This window comes from Lactuca serriola, chromosome 7 (genome assembly GCF_051521515.1).
Source record: "Lactuca serriola cultivar US96UC23 chromosome 7, Lser_US96UC23_V15, whole genome shotgun sequence".
NCBI lineage: Eukaryota > Viridiplantae > Streptophyta > Magnoliopsida > Asterales > Asteraceae > Lactuca > Lactuca serriola.
In genome coordinates, this window is record NC_136414.1 from 5,866,103 (window position 1) to 5,884,790 (window position 18,688).

At 36.6% G+C, this 18,688-nt stretch overlaps 1 protein-coding gene across 1 annotated transcript; it reads right to left on the bottom strand.

Moving 5' to 3' along the window:
- Positions 1–619: 619 nt before the first annotated feature.
- On the bottom strand, positions 620–2,542 carry LOC145063691 (Calcium-dependent lipid-binding (CaLB domain) family protein). The gene is made up of 4 exons (XM_079011286.1): positions 2,476–2,542; positions 2,150–2,357; positions 1,013–1,148; positions 620–775 (listed from the first exon to the last, which is right to left on the bottom strand). Exons 1-4 carry the CDS (start codon positions 2,540–2,542, stop codon positions 620–622), a joined length of 567 nt encoding a protein of 188 aa, XP_078867412.1.
- Between the last annotated feature and the right edge of the window lie 16,146 nt (positions 2,543–18,688).

An 18,688-nucleotide genomic window follows, 5' to 3' on the forward strand; every position in this document is an offset into this window, starting at 1 on the left:
CTCTCTCTCTCTCTCTCTCTCTCTCGTTTGCCTACGGAGGTTGGTTACTTTGATTCATTGAGAAATACCTGAAATGTTTGCTTTAAGTTGCGTACAAAACCCCGGAAAAGAACATCCATTCATTTCTTTCTTCTCCGTCTTCAGAAACGACGTGAAAAATCCAGACTTGGAAATGGAAGGGCCAGTGGTGGGCATTTAGGAAAGTCGACTGAATCACGTTAAATATTGCCTTTAGTTTTTTATTTCAAAATTCAGAAGTTTTATTCCGCAAATTTATCGAAATTTGGTTTATCGTTTTGTCTAAAATGTTTAACTTGTTATTTTCCAACAAACTTGTCACAATTATTATATTTATCTTTTTCAGCTTGGTTGTCCTAATATCATTTGTTGGTGACATTCAAGAAAGAAGATTACCCTTAACAAAGATTATGCTTTAAATAAATATGCCACATTTCTCGACTATGGAGAAGTTAAAAATTACCAAATTACCCAAAGGGGATGAAATGGGAGCAAAATAGTTAAAACCATAATGTAATTTTAACCACAAAAGGATGAAAGAAGCTTACGGATATGCAAATATAACATTATTATCTTCCTAACATATATAAAAGCTAGTCTTTTAGATTCGCTTATATTCACTAGGTTTTAGTTTTCTGCCATAAATAGAAAGCCTACACCATGAAATTTTGCACATTTCCACCAATTTATTCCATATCGTGTCGTCAGTATCTCTTTCTATTGCATTGATTCCTCTCCCAACTTCTTTGATGACTGCCTGCAAACGAGAAGATGAAACAAATTAACACACATTTTTATGTTGTCAAATATGTAACATAATTTAACACTCAATTTGATAAAAATTTATTCAATTAATATAAACAAACGTCTCTCTACTTACAAAAATAGAAATTAAGTTGTCTTTTATTGATTGACCAAGTATAAAGTAAAATTCAAGAAGATACACATAATTAATATGCATTAATTCAACCCCCTTGAAGTATAAATATCTTACATTGGGAATGAACTTAAGTCCAATTTTGATTTCCCCTTTGTAAGTTTCATCATCAAGAACCACATTGTATGGTTTTGGTGCCACTTCTATGAGTCCTTTCTCATTTCCTTCAACAAGTATTTCTTCAAGATAAATCCTAAAAAGAGATTAATTTGGAAAAGATATTCCAATCTCAATCAAATATTTTTATAAACATTAATTGGGATATATAGAAATTATTTATTTGTATATAGTATTGAAAAGATAGTTGGATGTGCATTTTCAAAATGACCATTATGAGAACATGAAAATTAAAAGAATCATAATTAATATGATAATTAGTTGTAACATAAAAACTAAACTTAGAATTAATCACATAATTTTATATTTACCCTTACAAAAAAAGGTTTTGTTTGCATGTTTCTCACGATCCAAATCTTCAACTTCTAAAAGCATTACAAGATCAAATAATCTTATCTTTTTTCCCAATAAAACGTAAAGGTGAATTGATCAATTATATATTCAGAACAAATATGTCAAAATTCTTAAAACTTTGTTCAGAAAGTAATTTTTTTTAAGTGAACAATATATATATATATATATATATATATAAATATATATATATATATATATATATATATATAAATATATATATATATATATATATATATATATATATATATATATATATATATATATATATAGGGTGAGGTTCAATAGAGAACCATAATTAACCAATGAACCAATCTTTTTTTCAACTTTTAGAACTTATTTTTTATCAAGAAAAAAAAAACTAAAAATACAGAAATTCATAACTTTTTATCCTTTTTTCAATGATATAAAATTCGATTTTTTTTACGTCAAATTCAAAATGTGAATTTTTGAAAATTCACAACATGAATCCGAAAAATATTTTTCACATTCATAATGTTAATATATGAATTCAGATATTTTTGTCGATAACGAATAAGCTCTAAAAATTTAAAAAAAGATTTGGTTCCTTGAAGAACCAATAATTATGGTTCTCTATTGAACTTATATATATATATATATATATATATATATATATATATATATATATATATATATATATATATATATATATATATATATGGGACAAAAATGAATGATTTGCATATATAATAAATAAGATATTACTTTGCTTCGCCAACAAATCCAGTATCATTTGCAAACAACTCTTTATCCATGATTCTCAATCTTAAATGTGTCAACTTCTGATATTCAGACATTGACAACTCAAAGTTGAATTTCTCGTTCCAAGAAACTTTGTGATGATCGCCCTTTGATGATTTGCTTTTATTCTGTTGAATCCCACATTCGATGATGACATAGTACTTTGGTTTACCTTTAAAAGTTATACATATATGTGAAATCAAATATTAGCTAGTGCGTGTAAAAGATATATAAACATCATTGTTAGCAACAAATCAAACATCCAAATTAGTGAGTAAAATGAAGTATACCAATGAGATTGGTGTGCCTAATGCCTTTTGCACTCTCAAGAAAAACCTCCAAGATCCCACCTTTCATGAGAAATATTATGTTAAGAATAGTTGTAATGAAAATGGGATGAGAAATTGAGAATATCGATCCTACCGTGTGTTTGAAAAAGCTAATATAAGATGTCAAAAATGATGTAATAAATATCTTAATTATGACTTGTAACTTATTAGTTATTAATGGTAAAACACCATCACAGAAAAAATATATTATTTAATGACATTAGTTCATTTTATGGTGTTTAAGTTAATAATGGATGTTAAGACAAATTTAATAAACGTATTCTAGAAATCAATATTTAATTATCTATATGTATAATACAATCAAATAAAAAACCTTATTATTTATAAATTAGTTTATGTTATAGTTCAATATCTAATTTTCGATATCATAATCATACTAATCAAATAAGGATGACATAATGGTAGGGAAGTGATGGAGCCGCGGACCCAAAAGGAAGAATGGACTCCTCAAAGATGATATTTCATGATACGATAGTTTCGTTTAGGATGTTCTTCGAACCAGAATTGGATCAAACTAGATTGAAATCGAATAAACCGAAAAACATATACAATATGCTTAAGTAGGGATGAGCATCGGAACTGGGTACCCGCTTTTGGAACTGGAACCGCCTCGGAACTGCCGGTTTTGGAACCGGAACTGCCTTAAGCGGTTCCGGTTCCGGTTCCTAAAGTTATGGAACCGCCTTAAGCGGTTCCGGTTCCGGTTCTCGTTTTTTTGGAACTGCTACCCGCTGGGTACCCGCCGAAACCAGTTAATATATATATATATATATATATATATATATATATATATATATATATATATATATATATATGTGTGTGTGTGTGTGTGTGTGTGTTACTTAGACCGGTTTAGAATATATATTGATCCGGTTTTGTCCGTCTTTGGTCAGAATTGACTTGATTTGAATCGAACTAAATTGTGGTTTTACCGACAAAAGTTAACAAAATTAATGTAACCGGGTTACCCGCTCCTGGAACCGGAACCGCCGGTTCCGGGACTGGTTCCAAACATTTAAGAACTGCCTAGAGCGTACTCATTACGCAGGGCGTACTCGGGTTACGCGGGGCGTACTTTGACGTCACTGCGTGCGTCGACTGGTGGCACTCGAGTATTGGTCAGACAAGTTGCATCCGACTGAGTACGCGGGGCGTACTCAAATTACGCGGGGCGTAATTGACTTGTCAATTTTCTAAATTGCGTAACTTTCGCATACGAGCTCCGTTTTCGACGTTCTTTATATCCACGCGAAGGTCAGACCATACTCTACAACTTTCATTTAGACTCCATTGGCTAATTTTGACTTTTATTTTTATTATTTATTTTTAGAAGGCCGGGACAGAAAAACTTCGTTATAAATTCATAACTTCTTCGTCTGACGTCCGTTCTCGCCTAAATTTTCATCGTTTCGCTACTAACAACGAGATCTTCGATTCTCATTTAGATTGTTTCGGCTAAAAACCGCTCGATCTCAAATCGAGTATTCGGGCTGCATACTGCCACGTCGAAACTTCAGAAAATCATAACTTCCTCATACGAAGTCAGATTTGGGCGTTCCTTTTATGCACGCTCTCGGTTTAACAAAATCTACGACTTTCATTTAGATTGTTAAGGCTAAATATCGCTCTATCTTAAATTCATATTTTACGTCGCTCGGCGTCGTACCGGTTCTGTCTCGAAACTTCGACAGGTCATAACTTCTTCGTTATAACTCGGATTTTGGCATTCCTTATATCTCCGGAATCCTTGTTTCAACCACTAAAACTTTATGCAAAGATATCGGGCGTATCTCACACTTTAATTTTGACGCTTATTTCATTCTTAATTCATTAAATTATAAAAATCAAGAAACTAAACACATAAATCACATAATTCACATAATTCACAAATAATACATTCTTATTATTTCAAGTTGAGTTACAAAGGTTAACCTAGACTATTACATTGCTAAAAATGGCAAGCCCAGAAACACAGGCGTTACAATTCTCTCCACCTTAGAATGATTCCGTCCCCGGAATCACACATCAACAAACAAATGCGGATAGCGACTCATCATGTCACTCTCCGTCTCCCAGGTGAGGTTTGGCCCATTCGTGTGTTTCCATCGGACAAGAACTAACTCGACCATCTTGCGTTGCAACTTCTTAGTCTTTCGGTCAACGATTGCCTCTGGTTCTTCAATCAACCTTTTGTTCTCATCAATTCTCAACTCCGAAAGTGGAATCATGTCGGGAACTTCTCCCGTGAACTTCCTCAAATAACACACATGGAAAGTGTTATGAATTCCATTCAGTTCTTCTGGTAGTTCGAGCTTGTAAGCTTGGTTCCCAATCCTCTGAAGAACTTTAAACGGTCCAATAAACCTTGGACTTAATTTTCCCCTTTTACCAAATCTTATAAGTCCCTTCCACGGCGAGACTTTAAGCAAAACCGAATCCCCAACTTCAAAAGTCATCGGTCTTTGCTTTTTGTCAGCATAACTCTTTTGACGATCTTGAGCTGCTAACATTCTTTCCCTAATTATTTTCAACTTTTCAGCAGTCTGATGAACCATCTCCGGTCCCATAAACTGCTTTTCCCCAGCCTCAAGCCAACAAGATGGCGTACGACACTTTTGTCCATACAAAGCTTGGTAAGGTGCCATCTTAATGCTCGAGTGAAAACTATTGTTATAGGAAAATTCTACCAACGGTAAATGTTCATCCCAATTACCTAGGAATTCCAAGGTACATGCTCTCAGCATATCTTCAAGTGTTTGTATCGTTCGTTCGCTCTGACCATCAGTCTGCGGATGGTAAGCTGTACTTAAACACAACTTGGTACCCAATTCCTCTTGTAGACTTTTCCAAAATCGCGAGGTGAAACGACTATCACGATCCGACACAATTGTTAACGGAACACCGTGAAGCCTCACAATTTCCTTTATGTAAGAATTCACAAGCTTTTCCATAGACCATTTCTCATTGGCTGCTATGAAATGCGCACTCTTAGTGAATCGATCAACGACCACCCAAATCATATCGTGACCATTCTTTGTTCTGGGCAGTTTAGTGACAAATCCATGGCAATGTCTTCCCACTTACCCATAGGCACAGGTAAAGGTTCTAAACTCCCGTACGGTTTCTGATGTTGTGTCTTGACTCTCGCACAAGTCACACACTCGGCCACATACTTTGCAACATCAAGCTTCATCGTCGGCCACCAGTAGTAGGGTTTCAGGTCCCTATACATTTTAGTGCTACCGGGATGAATCGAATACATGGTCTTGTGAGCTTCTTCCATCAGAAGATCTCTAATTCCTCCTGACTTAGGTACCCAAATACGATCTTGGAATACCTTCAGTCCATGACCGTTCGTACCAAACACCAACGTTTTACCCAAACGTTCCTCCTTTCGGTCATTTTTCTCAGAAGCTTCCTCTTGAGCTTTCTTTATACTTTCCACAATGGTCGAGACAACTTCAATTCTCAACGCTCTTGGCCTTTTCCTTTCAAGATTGACTCTCCGACTGAGAGCATCAGCAACAACATTAGCCTTACCGGGGTGGTAAAGTATCTCGCAGTCGTAGTCCTTGAGTAATTCCAGCCAACGTCGTTGCCTCGTATTCAATTCCTTCTGATTAAAGAGATATTGGAGACTCTTATGATCAGTGAAAAGTTTGCACTTAGTGCCATAGAGGTAATGCCTCCATATCTTCAGAGCGAAAACTACCACTGCCAACTCCAAATCATGAGTCGGGTAGTTCTTTTCATGCTCTTTCAGTTGTCGAGACGCATATGCTATCACCTTTTCTCTTTGGGTTAAAACACAACCCAATCCAACCCCAGACACATCGCTATAAACAACGAAGTCTTCAACTCCATCGGGTAGAGAAAGTATCGGTGCCTCGCATAGTTTCTTCTTTAGCTTCTCGAATGCTTCTTTATGCTTCTCACTCCAAGCATAAGCAGCTCCTTTGTGGGTCAAAGCTGTCAATGGAGTAGCAATCGAAGAAAAGCCTTGGATAAACCTTCGGTAATATCCGGCTAATCCTAAAAAGCTTCGGATCTCCGTGGGACTTTTCGGTTGTTCCCACTTCATTACAGCTTCAATCTTTGCTGGATCAACCATTATCCCTTCCTGGTTGACCACGTGACCCAAGAATTGGACTTCACGAATCCAAAAATCACATTTGGAGAACTTAGCATACAACTTCTCCTTCTTCAAAACTTCTAACACTTCTCGCAAGTGTTTGCCATGCTCCTCCTGGCTTTTTGAGTAAATCAGAATGTCGTCGATGAACACTATCACAGATTTATCAAGGAACGGATTACAAACCCTATTCATTAAATCCATGAATGCTGCCGGAGCATTGGTTAGTCCAAACGACATAACCAAGAACTCGTAGTGTCCATATCTAGTTCTGAACGCAATCTTCTCTATATCCTGCTCTCTTACTTTCAGTTGATGATATCCTGACCTAAGATCGATCTTCGAGAAATAGCTCGAACCTTGCAATTGATCAAATAGGTCATCAATCCTTGGCAACGGATATCTATTCTTTATTGTTGCCTTGTTCAGCTCTCTGTAATCAATGCACATTCTCATAGTTCCATCTTTCTTCTTCACGAATAACACTGGAGCTCCCCAAGGCGATGAACTAGGTCTAATGAAACCTTTGTCCAACAACTCTTGAAGTTGCATCATCAACTCCTTCATCTCCATTGGTGCTAATCGATAAGGTGCTTTTGCTATTGGCGTGGTTCCTGGTAGCATGTCTATTCTGAACTCTACTTGTCTATCAGGTGGTAATCCAGGAAGATCTTCGGGAAATACTTCCGGATAATCACACACCACAGGAATACTCTGCATCACCTTCTTTTTCTTTTTAGCATCAACCACGAATGCTAAATATGATGTACATCCCTTGGTCAAACACTTTCTGGCTTTCATTAGGGAAATGATTCCAGAATTCACTCGGCGTTTGTCCCCATACACCATAAACGATTCCTTTCCAGGCGGGTTTACTTTAACTATCTTCTTTTTGCATAAAATTTCGGCATCATTGGCGCTGAGCCAGTCCATTCCCAACACGATGTCGAAACCGTTAAGTTCGATAGGCAATAATTCCTCGCAGAACTTATTCCCATTCAAGTCAATTAAGATGTTTTTCATTCGATGGCTAACAGGTACAAACTTGCCACTAGCAACTTCGACTAATAAAGCATTATCTAGTCTATTAATAGGCAAAGCTAGTTTTCTACCAAATTCATGCGATATAAAGGAGTAGTTGGCTCCAGAATCAAATAAAATTTGGGCAGGCAAATTGTTAACGAGAAAGGTACCTGAAGCAACATCAGCTTCATCCTTAGCAGCTTCCAGTGTCATCTGGAATGCTCTCGCCTTCGGCTTTGGTGGAATGTTGGGCTTAGCTGCCTCCTTCTTCTTCGGACAGTCTTTCAAAATATGCCCCTCTTCATTACAACCAAAACACATCCTTTTGTTGTTCGGACATTCATTGGCAAAATGTCCAACCTTTCCACACTTGTAGCAAGTTACATCCTCGCTACATTTCCCGAAATGCTTTTTCTTACACTTTTCACACCACTTCGCTTCCCCTCCTTTACCCCCACCAAACCTCTTCGAATCAGATTTCGAAAATTTGCTTTTCTTACCGGAACCAGATGTTCCCTCAAACTTCCTCTTCTCACCAACCTCAACCTTGTTGGTGGTTCTCCCCTTTATCATGTTCTCAACAGACTTGGCAGCCCAGATAGCTGCCTCTAAAGTATGTGCCTGACGTACTGGCACCTCATACTCCCATGGGAGTCCCTTCGCATACCGGTCCACCTTCGTTAGCTCGTCTGGAACGATACGCAAGGCAAACTCCATCTTATCGGTGAAGTTATTGGTGTATTCATCAACTGACATACTGCCCTTAGTCAATGTCAGGAACTTGTTCTCCAACTCCAACAGATTACGCGGGGCGTACTCGGGTTACGCGGGGCGTACTTTGACGTCACTGCGTGCGTCGACTGGTGGCACTTGAGTATTGGTCAGACAAGTTGCATCCGACTGAGTACGCGGGGCGTACTCAAATTACGCGGGGCGTAATTGACTTGTCAATTTTCTAAATTGCGTAACTTTCGCATACGAGCTCCGTTTTCGACGTTCTTTATATCCACGCGAAGGTCAGACCATACTCTACAACTTTCATTTAGACTCCATTGGCTAATTTTGACTTTTATTTTTATTATTTATTTTTAGAAGGCCGGGACAGAAAAACTTCGTTATAAATTCATAACTTCTTCGTCTGACGTCCGTTCTCGCCTAAATTTTCATCGTTTCGCTACTAACAACGAGATCTTCGATTCTCATTTAGATTGTTTCGGCTAAAAACCGCTCGATCTCAAATCGAGTATTCGGGCTGCATACTGCCACGTCGAAACTTCAGAAAATCATAACTTCCTCATACGAAGTCAGATTTGGGCGTTCCTTTTATGCACGCTCTCGGTTTAACAAAATCTACGACTTTCATTTAGATTGTTAAGGCTAAATATCGCTCTATCTTAAATTCATATTTTACGTCGCTCGGCGTCGTACCGGTTCTGTCTCGAAACTTCGACAGGTCATAACTTCTTCGTTATAACTCGGATTTTGGCATTCCTTATATCTCCGGAATCCTTGTTTCAACCACTACAACTTTATGCAAAGATATCGGGCGTATCTCACACTTTAATTTTGACGCTTATTTCATTCTTAATTCATTAAATTATAAAAATCAAGAAAATAAACACATAAATCACATAATTCACATAATTCACAAATAATACATTCTTATTATTTCAAGTTGAGTTACAAAGGTTAACCTAGACTATTACATTGCTAAAAATGGCAAGCCCAGAAACACAGGCGTTACAATTTAGTCTGGTTCCTTTAGAACCGAATAAACATTTATTTGGGTAAACCAAACCGAAATACCCGAGAACCGGATTAGCCTAAAATACAAAACCGAAATCCAAAACGAATAGCTTATTTGATCCTAATTCAGTTCGGTTCCAATTTGGATCCGATTATGATTCAATTATTCGAACCAAACGCTCATCCCTAGTTTCGTTGGGGGAAAGGTCTAGAAAATGATACTCATGATGGTGAAAAGGGTACCCAAGAAAACCGCACATAACAGTGCTAGTGCGTACAAGTTATTTATAAAGGTGTTGAGGTGTGTGTAACACATGCATCTGAAAACATTGAGATGAGTGTAAAAGTGGTGTTTGTGAAAAAAAAAAAAAACCCGATAAAACAGGTTATGTTTGTGGTCATATAGAGATCTTAACGAGATAGAGGTAGGGAGATGTGTATGAAACAAGAGGGTGCGAGTAACATTATCTATGCATTATTACATTTGTTCGCATTTATCATTTTGTTGTGAAGTGTGTGGATAAAAAAAACGGAAATTGACTTAGTAGGGTAGTTGTATTTTCGTTTTGTTCACATTTAGCGGTAACTTCTTTTTTCCGTACACATGTAGACGATGAACTTATTGGAATTGTTCACATATGACCATTATGACCGACTGTAGCAAGTTACAACTTACGTGGTGTATACGTGATAAAGATAATTACGCAAAAGGGTATTGAACTCTTGGTTTTGTTCACACCTAGGCAATTTTCTTTTTTTGTTCACATTCGACCATCCAACTAGTTGAAGTTGTTCACATTAAATCGGTAGTAGAAGTTGGGAAAATCGAAGGTTAGGTTTTAGAAATTAAAGTAATGTAACATTTCGTTTATTTAATAAACAAATAGATAAAAAAATTGATGAACGAATAATAGCCCTAAAACCAATAATATTTAGCGGATAGTGGTTTCGGGGAGCCAAATGATACATTTTAGACTTTTGGGGGTCAAAGTGTAATTTCAGGATGTATTTTGTAAAGATTTTTAGAAGTTAGGTTGTGTTTGGTAGGTATTGGACTGGATTTGAAAGAGATTTCGGAAGGCAGGGGCTAAATCGTAAAATCCGGACTTGATTGTAAAGGGTTTCAGGAGGCAGGGTTGAAAAGGTAAAATATGGGCTGACTTTGAAAGAAAATGTAAAGGGAGGGACCATTTGTGACATTATGGCAATATGTTTCACTGTCGGGTATATAAAGCCAACGAAACCCTCACCCTAACTAATCCTCTACAACCATCACCCCCCCCTTTATACCTCCTTCTTCACTTCCGGTAGCCGCCACCACCATTGGAACCCTCCTCAGCCATTGATTGCATCACCGAATCCGACCACCGTGCCTTGTCCTACTGCCCGAGAGATCCATTGGTGACCAAATTTGGGGCGAGGAACGTCAACAGGAGGGTTGTGGAACCTCTTCAGCTGCCGCCCAGCCGAGATTGTCCGCTGCTGCATTGCCAAGCCCGCTGCCGCTGTCTCGCCACTTGATGCCGCCTATGATGTTGTACATGGCAGGAGAACCCCACCGAGACCAAAGTGTAACATGTGAACGAAGAAGAGCAGGTCGCGACCAGAACCTCTCGGTTAGACCAACCTCATCTTGCATCTCCGCCCTTCTCGAGGTGTTCGACGTCTTGTGTGCCGCTGCTGTTGCCGAGAATGACCTTTGGTCGCCGTTTGAATTTGTTCCAGCAAACTAGTCGTTAATTGGGGAAGTTGTGGTCTCGTGTTGTGTTTGGATATGTGTGATGATGGACCCAAGGCGTCTTGTACAAGTGTTGTTGGCCGGAGATCGAGGAAAAGAACCACCATGGGCGCCAGCCATGGTGGCCACCGTTTTCTGCCACTTTTCGTCGCCACCAGCCACCATGGAGGGTGGCTGTGTACGTGTTTTTCCATGTGATTAGGTGTGTGTTGATGTATTGTGTTGTATATGGTTTTGTTTGGCTGGAACTCACAAGAACAGCCACCACCACCACCATGTGCCACCGCCGGCTACCACTAGGGTGGTTGTATGTGTGTATTTGTATTAATGTGTGTGTTATTCAGGTTTTGCTTTGTAATATTGTAACCGATGTGAAAATAATAAAAGAAACTCATAACCACCACCGTGAGGTGGTGGCCGCTGTTGACCACCACTACCCGACTTGGTAGTAGGTGATGTCCGCCTTATGAAACCCTAATGGGCCTTATGAGACCCTAGTGGGCCTTATGAGACCCTATTGGGCCTATTGTAGCCCTAATTGATCTAAGGACTTAATTTTGGGCCTATTGGGCTATGATTGGGTTGAAAACCCTAATGTTGGAATTATTGGTTTGGACTTATCGGGACCTACATTTTGGACCACTGGACTGAAGATATGACTCAAGCAGATTTCATTGTATGTTTGGACTTAATGGATTAAGCCCTTATGGTGTGGGCCAATGATGCATGATTCCTTAGGTTGGGCTAAACCCATGGATTATCCATGGAGGTTTAAACCCATGGATCCTAAGGAATATGGAAGGTCATGGCCATTAAGGCTTACATGGTGTAACCCTAATCTTGCCACACTATATAAGAAGCCTCATGGCTACCAAAATGGCACTTAAGTGGAATACTAGAGGGCTGGACGATTTTGGTGCAAGAAGATACTCTCTCAAAAGTCTCCTTTGTCCAAAGGTGTGTTGTGATTCCATTTGAGGTGCAACACTTGGGGCACTAAGTTCTTAAAGGCCCAAGGCTACCAACTAAAACAAAAGGTATGTTATCTAACTAGAATTTGTAGTAAAGATACTCCATTGTATGCTAGTTAGGATGTTGCTTTAAAAATCAAATTTTGCATGTGTATTAGAGAAAACATAGATCCAAAGCATCTAGGGTTGCATGTACACCATATGAGTGTTAGAATGCTCAAGACCCTTCAGTGGTATCGGAGCCTAGGTTTGTTTTCTTATATACTTGATGCTACTTGTTTTCAAAGCTTGAAAAATCGATTTTTTGTTGTCTGGACAGTGGACTCGCCGAGTCCACCCTATAAATTAACCAACTCACCGAGTCAGTTCATACACTCGATGAGTTGGTGCTCTTGGATGCAGAATTTCGAGTTTTAAGGCTGGAATTGGACTAGGATCATTACCCTAATCTGTTTTTGAACTTATAAACCTGTTTTTGATGTGGTAATGATCATGCTTATCCAATTTAAAAGATAATTGTCAAAGTTTCATGTTTTGTATTAGTTTATATGGTTAGGCTAATTACATGAAATTTATTTGATATGAATTTTTTTGTTCCTATGAGTTTAATTTAGATCATTGGCAAATTGTTTGATTTTGTAAGTTACATTAGTTGATCTAAATGTTTTGATGAATTCCATAACTTGTCCTCAAGTTATGGAAAATGAAAAGTTTTTCTTTTAAAGAGATCATTAAACGTATATGTTATGAACTTGAAGAGTTTTTTTTTCCATAAATGTTTTTTATGAACTCCATAACTTGTCCTCAAGTTATGGATTTTCAAGAGTCTTTTCATTAAAACCTATATTAAACTCATAAGTTATGGATTCCCAAAGTTTTTGAATAACTCAAAACTTGCCCTCAAGTTTTGGAATTTGTAAATGTAAAAGTCTAACTTTTGAAACATTTAATTCCAAACCCTAGAATTTTAAAGTTTAAAAATTCTATCCTTATACTATTATAATATTATAGGTTTAATATATATATATATATATATATATATATATATATATATATATATATATATATATATATATATATATATATAAGAACAAAGTCAGTCTTTCCGTTAGTAGGCCTCATTCACGAAGCCGGTCTATAAGGGGGGGTATAACTTTACTGCCTATAAAATGACAATTTAATGGGTGTCTACTCTCACCCACCGCTTCCTTGATTGGTGGAGGGTCGTTATCCGAATGGATAGGATAAGACTCTAATTCTCCCTTCATTAAAAGTATAATGATAAATATGAAGTAACTAAACACTTATAAATTCCCAAATCTTAGTTACTTAGGAAAATGTGAATATGGTGCTAATCCATTAAATTGCACTTTGCACCTTGTTAAGTCATTAGTGGAGTGTGTGTGGTTAACCGTCACACTAATCTGGACTGACAGTGCATGGAAAAGGGTAGTTGAATGTTAATCATAGATCAATGGAGCGTGTGTGGTTAACCGGCACATTAATTAGGTGGTTGTGACATTGGGTGCACCAAGCTAATTTGCATGGTTATTCACACCTTGTTTGTGATCCTCAGCATCCCAGTCACAAACTTGAAGAGCACAATCGAGATTTAAACATGTCATTGAAAGTTTCAATGAATCTCGAAGGATCTAGGAATTTCAATTCACTTAAAACCTAAAATTCTTTTTTCGTTTTTCGTGATGGAAATTGGTAAATCATCATTTACCTACCTTCAAATATTTTGCAATTGGATTACAACATCCTTCTTCCAAATTGTAAAATATTGTGTTGGGTCTTAGCCTAAATATTTCATTTGGGTGTTATATTAAGGACTTAAATCAACTAACTTGAATTTCTCCCATTGTAGATGTCTAGTTTAGACAACTATGGTCTTCCCAAATCTTTTGGAACAACTTTCCTCTTGAAGATGATGTTCCACGGTTGGATCGTGGAAGTCATACTTCACTTCCTCCACCTCCTCTAATAATTCTCCCTAACCCACGAGTTCAAATACTTGAAAAATTCAAGGTCACTCAATCCCTACTTGCAATGAAACATCAAGATGGAAGGCCTGTGTGTACTCACGTCTTGGAGATGAAGTCGCATATTGACAGACTGAGAGTATTGGGTGTCGTTGTCTCAAGGAAGTTGGCTATTGATTGGGTTCTTCAATCACTTCATGAGTCATATAGTGAGTTCATTAAGGACTACTATGTGACAGACCACGACATGACCCTTATTGATCATACCTTTTTGCTTGTTGCTGCTGAATCAACAATGATGTGGCGCACTGGAAAAGCAAATTTGATTGAAAGATTTACTCCCCAAACTTCCATGGATATTGACAATGGAAACATTGGAAGTCCAGAAAAGATTTCTCTTTCCAAGGGAAAGAGAAAGGCTAAGTCTGAGATTGTCCCGTGTACCATTCCCAAAGAGTCTATATGTTTCTATTGCCAAGAGAAGGGACATTGGTTATGAAGCTGTCCCGACTACCTGAAAGATCCGAGAAATAGTAGAATCGAAAAGTTTGACTCTACTTCAGATAAGTCTACTGTCTAACTCTATTAAGTTCCTTATTGTTTATTCTTAATACATGATGTGACGATGTTACATTTTGATGTTTTGTAGGATCATGCAAAGGGAAGGAAGCTTAAAGGAAGAGTATGTTGAATCTGATCGCGAAGATGGATTTCAACCGCATGGTCCGAAGATCAGATTTTTGAGTTGTTGCTTAGGAGTTATGATAGATTGCTAGGAAATATGTAATAACTTAGTTTTTATCTGTAATTGCATTGTAATGAAAAGTTTTTTCCGCATTTTATAAATAAATAAAATTTTGTTTTATTTTTATTATATCTCCTTGCAATAGCATTTGTGAAAATTGATGTTTGTATGTTTCTATGTTAGCAATATGAATTTGATTCTTTCGTTTGTGGTAGTGTCGAGTATTTGCCAAATAAGGAAAGATTCTCATCACCCAAGTTTTAGTTGGACAGAAACTTGGAATCATGCAAGTTGTATTGTATGATGAATCAGAACTTTCATTTTTGGTAAATTAAGACTAATTCCTTGTTCACATGTATATGTAAGTCAAGTGAAGGACTAGGGGATCAGGTACACTGGGTGTGCGTTGGTCAATATCCACCACAAAGATCGATAAGACTATTCGTCATGATTTACTAAAGTTTAGTAAACATGGTTATGCTTACAAGTTTAAATATAATTCTGAAACATTGGAAAAGGTTCAATGTATGGCAAAACGAATGAAAAGAGTCAAATTAGGCAGAAAAGTAAAAGTTTCTCCAATCTGAAAAGATGGGAGAGTACTTTAGTATCGTGTTTTATGATCATATTCAAGTTTATGGAAAAACCATATCGCAGTTGATCCTCTAAAGACATCTTAGTGCATTTGTATGACTAATAAGAGGAATCGTGAATTGTTGAAATAGTTTAAATAAAGAAGATGAGTCATACTTCGTTCCCAAAACAAGTCTTAGAGTAATACTCCAAGATTGTAACCTTGAGTGACATGATCTTAAGAAAGGTTTAAAACACTTATCAAATGTAGAGTAACAGTTTTCTACTCTTGTACATTTGAAACTGGTAAATTGTGATGTTTTAGATAAAACAAAGACCAACTAAGGCCAATCGTGTGAAGTGCTGGTCTTGATTAGAATCCGCACTAGCTCTTGAATATTGGTTTGTCAAGTAATGCTCCTTGACAAAGTGAATCATATATGTCAATAGGTCAGTGGGAGTCTTCAAGATCTTGACAAGTTTCAAAAACTAATCAAGAATAAACCTATTGTTAAACACTAGCACACGACTTGAGGTTTGTGACCTATCGTGTTGACATATTCTTGTTTTTGTGCCCATTCCAGTTAAAGTTGACTATGCATGTGAGTTCTGAGAGTTCTCAATTGGTTGCATAACAACCTGGAAGCAATGGTAGACCCTTGTGCTGCCAGGTGGCAAGAAATTAAGATTGAACAAGTTCAGTCCATATGAGTTTGGATTTTTCACTAACCATGTCTTGTGATTATGGTCATGAAAAATTCACATGGATAGGAACACATACACCATAAAATCTAAGTGTCATAAGGTTTCTCTTTTATTCACGAAAATGATTGTGAGAAAACGTTTTCACTAAGTAGATTTTAAGGAGATGGAAATTGTGATATTTGCATTCTCAAATTCGATTATGATTATGGCATCCCTCTTCATAATTCGAATTGTAAGAAATGGAAAAGGTCTAAACATTCCAGACTTATGGTTGTAAGTTCTAAAATTGTTAAGACACACATGTGAGCAATCTAAGGAAAGGTGTTGCAAGTGGGAGCATAAGTGTTATGCTAATAATAATTATTATGCTAATGGGAGCATAATTATTATGGTAAGTGTTGCAAGTTAGCAATGTTAATTATAGAAAACAAAGGTTTCAATTCGCAAAGTTGCAGGGTTTGAGAAGTTGTTTTGCTATAATTAAGGGAGAGGAATTTATACTTTATTTCAATTATAAAAGCTTATATTGAGATTTTAATCAAATTTAGTCAAATATGTGTGAATGTTATGTTGGAATGGTTCAACATAAAGAAATTCTATATATGGAAATGTTAATTGTGTTCTGAAATTTGATTATGATTACGACATCCCTCTTCATAATGAAAATTATGAGAACATGTCAAATAGAAATAGTATAGCAAAAGACTGATTAAGCATCATGTCTTTATGTTAGACATTATGAATTGTGTCCCATATGCTTCGGGTATAGGATCGATTCATATGCTATAGTATTCTCGTGTTCTAATTTTCTGAATGCCTAGGGCGTTTAGAGGGAAAAAGGAACAGAACTGGATATGACTAAAGTGGTTAAACAACTGTTAAGGACAATCTAAGGTTCGCCAATGATTGGTCGCTTAAGGACAGTTGGAAGTATAGTAATGGAAGGACTATTTTGACATTATTATGAATAGATAGGAGTCTATTAATAATGAGTTGTCGTATGGAAAATATGGAATGTTTCCATATTGGGAGTTGAAGAATAGATGAAAAAGTTAGAAACTTTTATGCAAGAAGGATGTTCAAAGGAATGCACTTTGAATTTGAGACTTCATTTCCATGGAATTGTCTTGTAACAATCTCCAAAGGAATATTTTGTAATATCATTGGTTAAGTCTCTGTGACTTTTGGCACCTATACATTACAAAAGAATCTTTTCATGATAGTTTATAATCTAACACTTTCTAGCAGTGACAAGAATTTGGAATTCTTACACTTGCAATAAGGATTTGGAATTTTGAAATGAGCATCATTGAAATGTTTTTCAATTAATCTATTTCACAAACTAAGGACCATAGACAAACATAATGTACATGCTTGGAGCATGGCATAACTATTGTTTTAATTCAAGTATAAAGTTGATTATTCGAAACATTATACAATGAATAATGAGTAATGAATATGGGACTCAAAAGCTTTGGGCCATATAGGATTAGTATTATTCTTGTGTTTTACTTTGCATGTTTTGACTTCCCGAATAACTAGGTTATTCAAACCATCCACAGTCGATCATACTTTGGAAGTAGGTATTGAGGCAAGACTGTCATGAATGGGTATGTAGAGGTGTGTTAGTCATAGCACAAGTTTTGCTACAGTGTTCATGAGTGCTCCTGGAATAAGATTCGAGTATTGGATTCAACCCATGCTCATTTGAATCACTTCATGGATTTTATCACGAGTGATCATGAGACGATAATATCTTATATTCTTGAAACGGAGACATATGAGTTGTAGTTGTGAGTCGGTTGCACATTGACATATGTGTACTTTGATGAGTAAGTACAAGCGAGCATTTGGGTCGAAGTTTATCCGTTCCTTTTACCCCATGTGGATAAAAGCGATATATGTGGAGCCCTAGATGATTTAGTGATGACACCAGGCCTGAACTGATTTGATTTGTCCAATTAGTCGGTCGTCATAAATCGGAAATCAGGAAACAACAGATGGACATAGAGAATGATTATAATCCATATCTCAGTCCATATGATATCTAGAATAGAGGAAAATATGATCCCTTATCTAATGGACACGCCATTGATTAGGTCAGAGTTTGACAACGGCTTTTAAGAGCTACGATTGCTAGTCGGGTTGGAGTCATGCTTGCAATGATAGTTATTAGACTTATCCCAGTGGGAAACTGTTGGATTAGGTGTCTAAGCCCATAACTATTATTGGTATGTACTTGACCAGATAATAGCATGGTCCATTTGAGTTGCATATCACCAGGACAATTTGATAGGATTGACTTTTGAGAAGAGGTTATTTATGATTTGTTAATATATTATAAATTCTAATATATTAATATGAAATCATATTATTTAATTGGTATTGATCAAGAATTAATTTGGAATTAATTTTGTGATCAAAAGAGTCTAATTAAATACAAGGGGTTCATTGGTAAATCATTCATTCTTATGGTGTGTGCCAATGATCCATGATTCTGTAGCAAAAAATAATACCTAAAAAAATGTCACATAT